The 12439-nt window shown below is 49.1% G+C and overlaps 1 protein-coding gene across 7 annotated transcripts in view; it reads right to left on the reverse strand.

Moving 5' to 3' along the window:
• Positions 1–1486: 1486 nt before the first annotated feature.
• AMOT (angiomotin) overlaps positions 1487–12439 on the reverse strand; it is a 62939-nt gene continuing 51986 nt past the window's right edge. For all 7 annotated transcript variants that reach the window (XM_007507543.2, XM_056809397.1, XM_056809400.1 and 4 more), the window contains 4 exons: positions 8785–8907; positions 7890–8122; positions 4827–5291; positions 1487–4413 (listed from right to left, as the gene is read on the reverse strand). In XM_007507543.2, coding sequence (XP_007507605.1) covers positions 4313–4413; positions 4827–5291; positions 7890–8122; positions 8785–8907 — 922 coding nt within the window. In that variant the 3' untranslated portion in view covers positions 1487–4312. The remainder of the gene's footprint in view (positions 4414–4826; positions 5292–7889; positions 8123–8784; positions 8908–12439) is intronic.

Below are 12439 nucleotides of genomic sequence, written 5' to 3' on the forward strand. Positions count from 1 at the left end.
CTCTGCCTCAGAAGCTCCTCTACCCCAGGATTCCCTCTCTTCCTTGCCACCTTCAGAGAGGCGGATGCTTCTTCCCCTCCACACAGGTACAGCATGAGCTGAACTGGGCTGCGCAGGGGATGGGGCCAGGCAGTGCCAACCCTCTCATGTTGATAAGTCATAATGAATGCAGACAGAAGTCACTACCAAATGGTTTATACTAGGGGAGGAGTTGTGAGAAGGTAGCAGACCCCTACATTCCCAGCCAGACACTGCCAGCATTCTGGACCTTCCACACGTTTTTGTGGTGAGCTCATGGGGTCACAAGGTGTCCAGGGCCTGAGGGACCATTCAGACCAAATCCTCATTGCAAAAGGAGAAACTGAGGCCGAGAGGGGGAAGTTATTCCAGATCATAGGATGCCAGGGCTAGATGGAACCTCATCCCCAAAGAAAGGAAAATAGCCCAGAGAGGGAGAAGTGACTTAGAATCACAGGATGGTAGAGACCACTAAGTCCAATCCTTCCATTTTATAGATGAGAAACTGAGGCTGAGAGGGGAAGTGATTTAGGATTACCAGATTTCACAGGTGGAAAGACTCATTAAAAAGATTATAGAAGTGGAAGACACTCTAGAGACTATCTAATTTTCCCTTCATTGAATAGGATGTTGAGGCTGACTGGGACACCCCTGGGTGCAAATCTGTTCTATGGCTGAGAGGGAAGCAAGAAAGAAAGGCCCTTGAAAGCTTCCAGAATGTTAATGACAGCTGGGTGGGACCTCTGAGATCCTCTAATCCAACACCCATATTTTTAACATAGAAGGGCTAGCTACTTGGGCCCCGAGTTATAAATGAGGACAGTGAGGCTTGTGGAAGGAATGAGACTTGCCCAAGGTCATGCAGGTAGAGAGTGTGGGTATGAGATTTGGACACTGGCTCTTGGTTTCCAAATCCAACTTTTTCCCCACCAGCCTGATGGGCAAATGAGAATGAGCATTGGGTCCACGGCAGGCCTTGAAGTGGTCTGTGGACACTGGTTATATGAACTGCCATTCATGTAGGATTGGCTTGAGTTCTTTGCTCATGCCTCATCCCTCTCACAACCTAGGGAAGTTGCTGCCTAATTGCCTAGTCAACTTTGTGTTTTCACAGGGAGAAAGCCCCACAAGTTAGCCAGCTTCTCCAAAGGAAAAGGCTAACTTGCTCTGTGTTTGGCTCTTCCAACATGTGTACTTCTCCTCCAGTTGGGAGGGCTACTGACATCTCATTGGTTCACCAAGGAAGCCTGGAGATAAGTACTCCTATGTTGGAACGCCTGCCTGGAGAGTTTGCAAGGGGCATCCGTGACCATCCTGTTGTAGCCCCAGTTAGCTTCAGACCTTCACAGGGACATGAGCACTTGAGCCCTTGGAGGCTGGTTCATTCTGGGCCTTGTTTGTGTAGGTGGCTACACTATAGCAGAAAAGAGCTCAATAGTTAGCAAAGAGCACACCAACAGACCAGAGGTCAATGTCTAGAGAAAGCTTTTATTGGATGGTGTTACCAGTACAGAACAGGACGGAGTCCGGACTAGAGATGGCAAAGGACGGCTAGGGATGGGGACAGGTGTTAGAGGTCAGCCCATCACCCAACTCCCTCCTTCAGAAAACATCTGTAGTAAGTAATAAGGAAGGCAGCCGTTTAAATAAACACCTTCAACACCCACCCACACATACACACCCACACAAAATCACATTTTTTTTTAAATTTGAGATTTTATGGCTATTAGATAGGAGGATATAATTTATAAAGTAGTGCATATTTACACTTTCAGAATTAAAGCTGCCTCATTCATTCGCAGAGTTTCTAAGGGCCCTTTAGAAAGCAAAAGCAAAAAGAACCCCCCTCCCTCCTTCCCTCCATTTTTCCCTTCCTCCCTCCCTCCTTCACTCCCTCCCTCCCTCCCTCCCTCCCTTTCCCTTCCCCCACCCAAAGGGCAGCCAATAGCCACACCAAACTTTCACAACAAGACTTAACCCTTGGGTTGGGTCCAGTGGTGCTTCCCACAATCCCTTGGCTTTGGGCCCCCCTCCCCCCACCCCTTCCCCCGAAACTCAAAAAAGCAGCATTAAAAGTAAAGCCTTCATCAATACGATATGAAATTCAAAATATGCACTTGGCTTTAAAAAAAAAGAAAAGAAAACCCCCAAGCCCCCCCAAACATCTACTGGATAGAAATCAACTTGAGAGAAACGCTCCTAATAAGCGTCTTGTGCTGAGCTAGCTTAGACTAAGCCATAGGTTACCATTGCCTTAATGCACCCCTCCTCCCCGCACCCTACCCCCCAAAGCCCCAGTTCCCATTAAGTAAAAGAAGGCTTCCCCTCCTAGGGAAGGTGCCAGAGAAATGCATAGATAGGTAGGGAGGGACCAGAGAGAGGGCCCCACAGCGGCCACTACCATACACCACACCGGAAGGAAATCTGAAGACGGTGAGCCCCATTTCCAGACCTTTGAAAAGAGAGAAGTTACGCTTCATTTAGATAGCTGCTGGTGACAGACTGGGAGGGGGGACATCCTGTGTCCAAGTCAGCAGAGTCCCCCTGTAATTCTGGGCCCTTCAGACAACATGGAAGAAAGAAGAATGCGGAGAGCCGGGGAGGGGAAGTCAATTGTCCTGGGAAGCCAAAGGGCGTGAGGAACAAGAAGTGGCCACATGATGGTGGTTGCAGGGACCGTGCGCTATTGTGCACCGAGGGTGCAGAAAAGCCGTAACCACTGGACAGTGTCTATACTTGGAGAGGAACCCAGGAAGCAAACCGAGGCCGCCAGACTGAAGCTTTGACTTTGAGGGGGTTCAGGGTACAAATGGAGAAAGGGACCCACTTTGGGAAGCAGGAAGTGGGGGAGACGGAGCCATGGGCTCCCTATATGACCTTGGGCATCGCTGCCCCTCCTCTGAGCCTCAGTCTTCCCCACTATTTAGAAAAAAGTGGGGGGATGAACTAGTGTCAAGGGTCCCTCCAGGCTCAAAGATTGTATGAACATTGTCATTATTATGGTCTAAGGCTCAAGCACACCCATTCTTTTCTCCATTTTGATTCTAACCTTTGCTCCTCCTCCACTCCCTTCCCACGGCAAGGATCGGGAAAGCCATTGCTCCTGTTAGCCCTCTAATACCTCACATTTCTATGACACTTTAAGACTGACAAAGCACCTGCCCCACTAGAACTCTGTGAGGTAGGTCGTGCGAGATTATTCTCTCCCTTTCACAGATGAGAAAACAGAGGCTCAGAGAGGAAAAGCAGTTTGCTCAAAGTTACATAGTAAGCATGGGAATTGGAATTTGAACCCAGATCTTCAGATTCCAAGTCTCCTATGCTGCTTCTATTTGTGGAGTTTTCCTACTATGTCTTTGGTTCCAGCCTCACACCCATCTCCCTGTTGTTTTCTAAACAGTCTGTTAAGGCTTTGTTTCCTAGCACGGTAGATTGGTGGTGAGAAGAGGTGCCTAGGGACAGCTGTCACCCACTTCCTTTCCTCACTGTGTCGTAGTTAGGCCTCAGAGTTTTCAATGCCATCTCTCCTAGGGTAATACAAGCCATACAGGCCTCAGAAGACAGATCTGAGAAAATGGCAGATGAAAATGGCTGTTTCCAGACCCTGACTAGCATTCCAAAGGAATGCCACCAGACACCTCCTTTGGTCTTTGGAAAGAGCCCACTGGAGGCAACATCCCACCCCACCCCGGCCCCAACCATGCAGAAGATGCAAGAAGTTCTGGATCCCTCTCTGAGCTATTTTCTGATTTCTGAACAGGTCCAGAGGAGAGCTATTTTTGGAAATCCACATGCAAAGAGCCAATAGCCACACGTGGCCAGATCGCCAACGGTCAAGGTGGGCTCAATTTCTTAGTGGAAGGAAGGGGCCTGGGGAGGGGGGGAAGAATGGTGGTCAGAATTCACATCCCCTACTGGCCTTTCCACAAGCCATCAAATAGCACTTTCTGGACACTGGCTAGAAGGCTTTTCCTGCCTCCATGCTACTAATAAACTTGCCAGTGACAGTATTCTAAGGCTGCACCTGACAACCAACCCGGCGCATTTAAGACAGTGGTTTCTATCCAGACAGGAGGAGTTCCAGTATTCAAACAAGCAAAAAAAAAAAATCCAAAGCTAACTTAAAGCACATCCTAATAATTACTCTGCCTTTAAGGTCTTGTCACTACAGCGGGAGGGAGGGACTATTCCTTAAAACTCAAGGACTGCTCTGTTTCCAAACAAAATGGCTTTCTAAAACCAAAAGACAAAAGCACGATCTTGGGGGCTCGCCATATCTCTCGGGCTGGCCCATTTAGATGAGATACTCCACGATTTCCACATCTGGATGGTCGTGTCCTGGAGGACGAGCGCTCACTTTTCTTTCAATAGCACCAGAGCGGATAAGCGGCCCATCTGAATGGAAGCAGAGAACACACACGTGTGCACACGCACACGAGTCAAATCACGGGTTCTTGGAACACAAAGACAAACTTTAAGTCACTAGTGGGATGGGAGTAATCATGTATGGAGACGGCCCTTCCCCACTTTTACTACCCATTGCCCTTGGGGGTTCCAGGCCCTTGTGGGGCTCTTTGCTAAGTTGATGCTAGAGGTAGTATTTGCAAAGTTTCTTCCCCATCTATTCCCCTTAAGAGGTCATATGAAGGATGCACTCATTGTTATCAGTAATCTCCCAAAGAATGTCTGACTACGGCTACCTTGAGTCATACTAGTCTCACCAGAGACCACATAGACACCAAAGGGCAAGCCAACAAGGTCCCCAAACTGCCAAGGGAGCATATTACCTGAAGCAGAGAGTGAATTACCTGTCTTATCTGAATTGTAGGCCGAGTTTGGAACAGGGAAATGAGTTGCTCCAGGGTTGGTAGCTGGATGGACAGAAGAGGGAGCAGCAGCTCCTGTGGTAGCCCCGGCAGTGGGCCCAGCAGTGGGCCCAGCAGTGGGCCCAGCAACAACAGGAGCAACAATGGCAGTGCTGGCAGCAGCAGTGGCAAGATTAGGAGCCACAGGAGGAGCAGGAGCTACAGCTGCAGCTGTAGCTGATGCCTCAGACCCAGGCCCAGTGGTGGCAGTGACGGCTGTAGTGGCAGTGGTGTTGGTGGCAGTAGCAACGGCCACAGCAGAGGTGGCCATTTTGACTGGTTCTGCTCCACGATCTGTCTGGGTGCTGCAGTCACGGCTGCCTGTCTTGGAGTGAGCTGAAAGTGGTGGGAAAGATGGGGTAGAGGGGATGGATGACTCAGAGTGGCATTCTGTGCCTAGGAGGACCCCTGTGAAGGGAAGAGGAGAAGATGAGGACCCAGTGGAAGGAATGGGAAATAATCAGGTGATAACTACATAAGCATACCAATCTTTTTTAAAAACTCTTACCTTCTGCTTTTGTTCCAGTTATAAGACAGAAGAGTGACAAGGATTAGGTAATCAGAGCTAAGCGACTTGCCTAGAGTCACATAGCTAAGAAGTGTCTGAAGCTAGATTTGAACCCAGGGCCTCCAGACTCCAGGCCTGAAGCTCTATTCACTGTGCAACCCAGCTACCCAGGCATGCCAACCGTAATTCTTCCTGTGCGCAGTAAGAGTTCTGCCCCTGATTGGATTCCCCAAGGCCACAGATTTCTGGCTTATTCCCCAAAAGATGAATATTGTTACCAGGAAAAGCAATGAACCTACTGGAGGCTCACTACAAGGCACCTTAGGCCAAGGCCTGCCAGCCCCTCGCAGGGATAAACAGAGGGGAGTCAAATGTCCCTTTTGAGCTCAAACAAGCCCATTTTCTCAGAGCACAGCAACAGTTAGAATACTATTGAAAAGTCTAAGACTGCCCATCATAGAACACGGCAAACTGCCGTCTTGGCTGGGCAATTCTCTTTATCCAAATATCTGTAGTCAGATCATCAGATGACTCAAGCAATTGGATTCTTCTGCCCCCAATTTGTCAAATCATCCTCAATTCCCCACCAACTCTGGGAGGGAGGGAAGGAGAGAAGAAGAGGAGGAGGAAGCCGAGGAAGGAAAAAAGGAGGAAAAGACAGAGATGGACAGACAAAGGCAGAGGTTTTGCTGTGCTATATTAAAAGGATTTCATCTGCAAATCTGCAATTGTTCCAGACATACTTGCCTGTCAGAAACAGAAAAAAGTCTCTTATATATGAGAAAGGGAAGGACAGAAAGGAGGAAGGAGGAAGGAGCAAAGAAAAGGAGAGGAGTTAGGGAGAGAGAGAGCTCATGTAAGCCTCTGAGTAGATCTGAGGTTAGACCTTGGATTCAAGAAGGTCTAGGTTCAAGTCATGCCTTGGATGCATTCTTGCATTCTAGCTATGCCACTGTAGGTGAGCTGTTGATCTGCACTGATGGAGGGAACTTCCACACCAGGAGATTTTCTCCACCAGTGAAATCATGAAATAGAATGAGAACAAAATGACTGGACTGGAGAAGAAAGGGAACAGTGCAAACCAAGGGAGATGGCTTCCTAAAGTTCACTTGAAAGAACGAATGAGGTCTCTGTGAGCTACATCTATCCTGAAAATCAAGAAAAAGAAAGAGAGAAAGAAAGAGAAAGAAAGAAAAGAAAGAAAGAAAAGAGAGAGAAAGAAAGAAAAGAGAGAGAAAGGAAGAAAAGAGAGAGAAAGGAAGAAAGAGAGAGAGGAAGGAAGGAAGGAAGGAAGGAAGGAAGGAAGGAAGGAAGGAAGGAAGGAAGGAAGGGAGGAAGGAAGGAAGGAAGGAAGGAAGGAAGGGAGGAAGGAAGGAAGGAAGGAGAAAGAAAAAGAAAGAAAGAAAGAAAGAAAGGTCTTTGAATTTGGGCCAGTTGAAAAGGAACTAAACCAGGAGGGCAAAGGTCACTTCTCTAGCTGAGCTTGGAGCTCTGGTCACTTCAAAGCTGACTCTCCTGCCCATTCTGCCCAAGCAGAGGTCATCTCATTGAGCCAGCATTCAGGGCCACCTCAGATCCTCTGAATCCAAGACTTAGTGTCAGGGGTCCACTTGGACTGGAGGGATTTTCATCGATGCTTGAGAGTAATGGCTAGTTAGGAGAGCTCTGAGCCTCCTCAAGTCATCTATCTCTCAATGCCCTGGGCAAGTTCCTAAGCATAGGCTTTTCAAATAGGCTACCAATAAAAATGATAGGCTCCTCCCTCCTGTCCCTAGATAATCAGTGCTCTCTTGTGGAGTATATTCTGAAGGGAAATAACGTAACTGAATTACTTATTGCTTGACAAGAACGGAATATACTATTTTAGGAAAATCACGAAAACGTATGACACTGCGATTTGATTCCATTCCAACAGACTATTCCAATGTAAAAGGCCTGAAGACAAGATAACAAAAGGCTCCTACCCTTAAGGGGGATCCAGGCCACTGGGATGGCTTTGGAGCCCCAGGATTTCACCCAGTCTGTTGAGGCCAATGGAATTCTGGCCATTTTCCTAGTCACTGGGCTGGGTGCTCTCTCTGGCCATGGAAGGTGGGCCAGAGAAGAGCTTCTCATCTTCCACCGTTGCCCTCAGAAGCCGAGCATGCTAGAGGAGTCACAAACCCTACCTGTCCCATGTATCAAAGAGGACTTGTAAGAGCCTTTGAGATCTCCTAGAAAGCTGTAAAGCTTCCAGTTCAGGGAAAACTGCCCTGAAGAGGCCAGGAAAGGCCTCCATGGGGAAGGTTGCCCCAGGCCTTGGCTGGCTGGCATTGACCATGGCATGCCCAATCCTCCTCCCAGCATCTTGCTCCCAGGCTGCCATCTCAGCCCCTGAGAGACACTGCCATGTGTCTCAGACAAGGCAGGCATTCCTGCAAATGCTGCTGGTGGGCCCCCCAAGCCCACTATTAGCTGCTGGACAGCTCCCCTCTCTGCACTCCATCCCAATTTGTTACCTAAACTCCCTTTCCAGCTCTTGTTTCCCCGCTTCTCTTCCATGATGGGGGTGCTGCTGACTGTGGAGGAGTGAGGGGTCAAGCTTGAGCTGGTGTTAGAAATAGACATCAGAGACTTTGCCGGGCGCATGGGTGTCAGCTGTTCAGGCTTGCTGGGCTCCTTCCGGGAGCGCTGCTGGAGAACCTTAATCATGGCGTCCTTTTCGATGATCTGGGCATGAAGGGTCTTAATCCTGTTAGAGAGAACATAGGAAAACAGCCTTTGGGCCTTGAGCTCTGGGGTAGCGTGTGAAGGTGGGGGGAGGGTGGCCGTGCTGTGTGTATCTAGTAGGCGTGTGTCACCTGGGGGGCAGAGGACATCAAGGGAAGAAGTACCCCATTGCCTGGGGCTGAGTTGGAACCGAGCAACTGTGGGCTACTTGTGAGAAGAACAGGAAGAACAGCTATACAGTGATTACAGTGACAGGATGGGAAATTTCTTCCCAATAGGCCAGCAGTCTTCAGGTACACCAAGGCACTAAGTGGGAGCTGCCAGTGCCTGGGGAGGGATGCTAGCTCAGGGTAATCTGCTCTGTGGTTAGGAAGAGAAGTGATGAGCTCTGCTTCTCACGTTAAGTGATCTACTTTCTTACCCCGCTAACTTAAATAACCAGAGACCAGTATGAGAAGAAAAGGGAATCGGACCCTGGCCAAGGCATCGACCAAACGAAAAGCAACAGCCTTGGTGTTAACTTTCCCTAGTTTTCTCATCTCAATGTTCACGGAGCACAGGGTGGGTAAGGTGGGAAAGAGAACCGTCAGGTTTCACAGCTGTGGATGACACTATGGACGTGTCTGGTCAACCATGGTCCCAGGTCCACTGGAATCCAGACTACTGCTGCCCCACCCCAATTACCTGCCCTCCATATCAAGGCATCTTCTGTTGGCCAGTAAGATTTCTTCCTCCTCTTTCTGGATACGGGCCTCCAGGGACTTGTCATAGCTGGTGTTGGGAGAATGGCTGCTGCTGGTTGTGTCCCTAGATGAGAAAATGGCAAAAGGATGTTGGGAGGGCAACAAATTCATGGTGGACTCTCTTCCTTTGGAGAAATTTCTAGAGGCCTAACCTGGAGCCAACCCATTTCAGGGCAGTGATAGGGTGCTTATGGACTCCGCATCAAAGTTCTCACACCTTGAGTATTGCTCCCCTCAGACAGTGGCCCTCCTCCCCATCCCAACTCCTCAAATCTTCAGCTCAGGCCAAGGCCCTTCTCTCCTAGCCTCCAAGGTAACCAGGAAACTTCCCTTTCTCCTTCCCCTCTCCCCACTTCATGAATGCACCTCCATCTGCAGTCAAGCTAGTGTCAATAGTGCCAGCCTATTAGCCAGGTAGGAGTCCCATAAGACCTGCAAGGTTGGGGAGCATGGCAGCAAGGCCCAAACAGGAAGTGGGCCCCAAGGGCCCCACAAAAGGCAGTCTTTGAGTTTCAACAACAGCTAAGCTACACTTGAGTCTCTCTAGTGCCCCACATGAGACTCCCAAAGACTGTGACTATTCAGCCACTAGAACACTGCCTCAGAAAGGGCATGGGGTGGCATGTTCCTGCTGCTCTGGCTAGCCTATCCCCAGGCACCCTGACTCCCCATCGTGGGCTCTCAGCCTGAAGCTACGGTCTGGAACAGACTGTTAAGGGAAGCCGTTTGGGAATCAGTCATTTCTAGGCTCCAGGACTAGCTGGACGCATATGAACACAGACCAGTGGCTATTGTTGCTGAAATCCAACTCTGGTCTACTAAGGCCCTGACCCCTCTCTGGAGGGGCCTGAGTCTTTCCTCCTGATGAAGGCTCTGGAAGCTTCCTGGGGACTCCACTCTCAAGGACTAAGAGCCCAAGGGAGTCTGTGCTGTTAGCAGCCCCCAGTGTGTTTGAAGAAGGCAATCGGGCAGTGGGGGGAGGGGGAAAGTGGGAAAGAGAGAAACTAGGTTGGGAGAGACCAGACTGGACCCCAGGAAAGCACTTCGGGGCCTCACCGTTTACACTCACTCACTTCGATGCCTCTTTTCTCCTCTCTGCTCCGGACCCCTAGAGAAATGGGCATCTGGGTGCAGGGAGTGGGGCATCGCCTAGAGATGCAGCACCATAGTAGTGGGGGCTCAGAGGTAATCATGGGCCCATGACTCTGTGGCACTTGGCATTTACAGAAGAACCCTTACAGACACAGTGTCATCATTGAGCCTTAGCAATAACCCTAGGCATGTCATGCCATCACAAAGAGTGACTGGCCCAGGGTCACACAGCTAATATGTATCTGAGGTAGGATTCAAACCCAGGAGTTTCCAACTCCAACTCCAGAGTTCTATCCATTAGATCATGCCGATTCCCAACATATGTGACTCTAGGCAAGGCACCAAATGTCTTGAATCCGAATCAGTTTCCCCACCTGGGAGACAGAGTAATCCACGTGAGGAAGAAATGCCCCATTGCCCAAGCAAACCATGCGCTTTGGGTCAGATAGTCCCTATGGAATCCATGTGCATGCATCCTCACTCACTGAGTCACTGAGGACTTCCTGTCCTATCTCTAATAATACTACCAACTTCCAGTTTTCTAGCACACAAAAGTACAGAAAGTGTTTTGCTCATAACAAGCCGATAAAGTAGGTAGTATGAGTTCCACTATGCTGATGAAGAAACTGAGAGAACTTAGATTATGGGGACATAGCTGGTGAGTATCAAAGGAGGGATTTGAACTCAGATCTTGGCCCTAAAGACAACACTATCCACTAAGCCACACCCAAATCATTCCTGTGGCCAGCACCTCATCAGGATACAGTTAATTGGCCAGCAAAAAGAAGGATACAACTGATCCTCTCCAGGCTACAGAAATGTAAAAGGCCCCCTCCATGAAAAGTTCTCTGATCTCCATTAGACATAGCCCTTGGAGGCCATACCAGAGGAACCCAAGTTCTTGCAAGGGCCTATGCCAACTTTTAAGTACTGGCATGGCACCCCATTGTCTGTCTACCACCTGCAGGCCAGCCTCATGAAGTTGGGAGAAACTCAGCAACAGGGGACACCCTTCTAGACTGTTCCCCAACAGATGGCAATGAGCATTGCTGGAGAAGGCCCTTCTCCACTGAAGTTACAGGGCCCATTGTTGATTCTGCCCCAGTGACTTTATCTTCTCAGCATGTATCTTCTCTGCTCTTCCTCTGGGAGTATCTGCTGAGCAGCAGAGGCCCTGAGGAGGAAGAGGGCACCTCTGGCAGCAGCAGCAGAGCCTGGGCATCTGACTGAGAAGATAAAAGAAGATAGCAAATGAGGGGACTACACCAAGTGACCTCTAAGGGTCCTCCCAGCTCTGAATCTATGCTCCATGATCTATGGGAAGGGTGCAAAGGCTAATTTAGCAAGGGTCGGGGGGGGGGGCAGGAGGTTTGGGCAGGGCCAGCTACCACTTGCACTGACGAGGACCCTATTATAGTGGCCCTGAGCGGTGCCAGCTAACTCAGATGGATAATCTGGGAATCTCAGGAATGGAGCCCACCAGTATGGGGCCACTGGGAGAATTCTTGGGAGGCTACAATCAGGGAGGCCCCCTGGCACAAGATGGGCACCCCTAAGCGGCCTGAATTAGAACTTGATCATCCAACCTCTTCATTTTATAGAGATCTAGGGAGAGAAGAGACTTGACAAAGGTAACAAGTGGTAGCAAGGCTGGCATCTTCCATCTCCCCTAATCCAATTTACTTGGCACTTATAAATACCAGGCAGAGTGCTAAGCCCAAAATGGAGCAGTTCCCCAAGTGGCAGGGAGGTTGAAATGCTCCAGACCTCTTGGGATGTATAACTCCTCTTACACTTACCTTTCAAAGTTTGGTGTTGGGAGTTTGTGGGGACAGTGACTAAACTCTGTAGTAGAAGGAGGAGGAAAATGAACTCACCAGACAAAAGCAAACAAACATCCCACCCAACAGTATTCGATGTTTAGTCTAAAAGAAACTTCTTGGGATGAGATACATAGTTTCTGCTCTGAAGCTGAATTTGTTGGCTGCTGCTAACAGCATATGCAAATAAGAGAGGAGAGCTGATTAACAGCTCTTCAAAATTCTAGGGCTCTACTTTGGCTCTTATCTTTTGTGTACATTGTATCAAGCCCTTACCTCTCTCTAGTGGTTCGGTTGAACTACTATAGACACAATTGATAAATATGGAATCATTCTGGGTGAAAAGAAAATGGGGTAATTAGATAAGAGAGAGACCTTTCATGCAGAATACTCCACCACACTTGAGGTAGACCTTCCTGAGTGTAGCCTTCACTGACATGAGATCTAGTAAGGGAAGGGATATGAGAAGAAAAAACTTAGCAGGGAAGCAGAACAAAAGGGAAACCCAGTTAGGGAATGCAGCCATAGGCCATTGTGGAGCAACATAGACTGGATGGATCCAGGAGGCTGAAAAACGCCATTTGATAGGGAGGCAGTCCCAAGGCTCTGGCCAACATCTGAAGTTAAGGCCACTTTCCTCCTATCAGTCTCTGAACGGGCATGGTCCCTCGTTGACCTGGAACC

This window comes from Monodelphis domestica, chromosome X (assembly GCF_027887165.1).
Source record: "Monodelphis domestica isolate mMonDom1 chromosome X, mMonDom1.pri, whole genome shotgun sequence".
Classification (NCBI taxonomy): Eukaryota; Metazoa; Chordata; class Mammalia; order Didelphimorphia; family Didelphidae; genus Monodelphis; species Monodelphis domestica.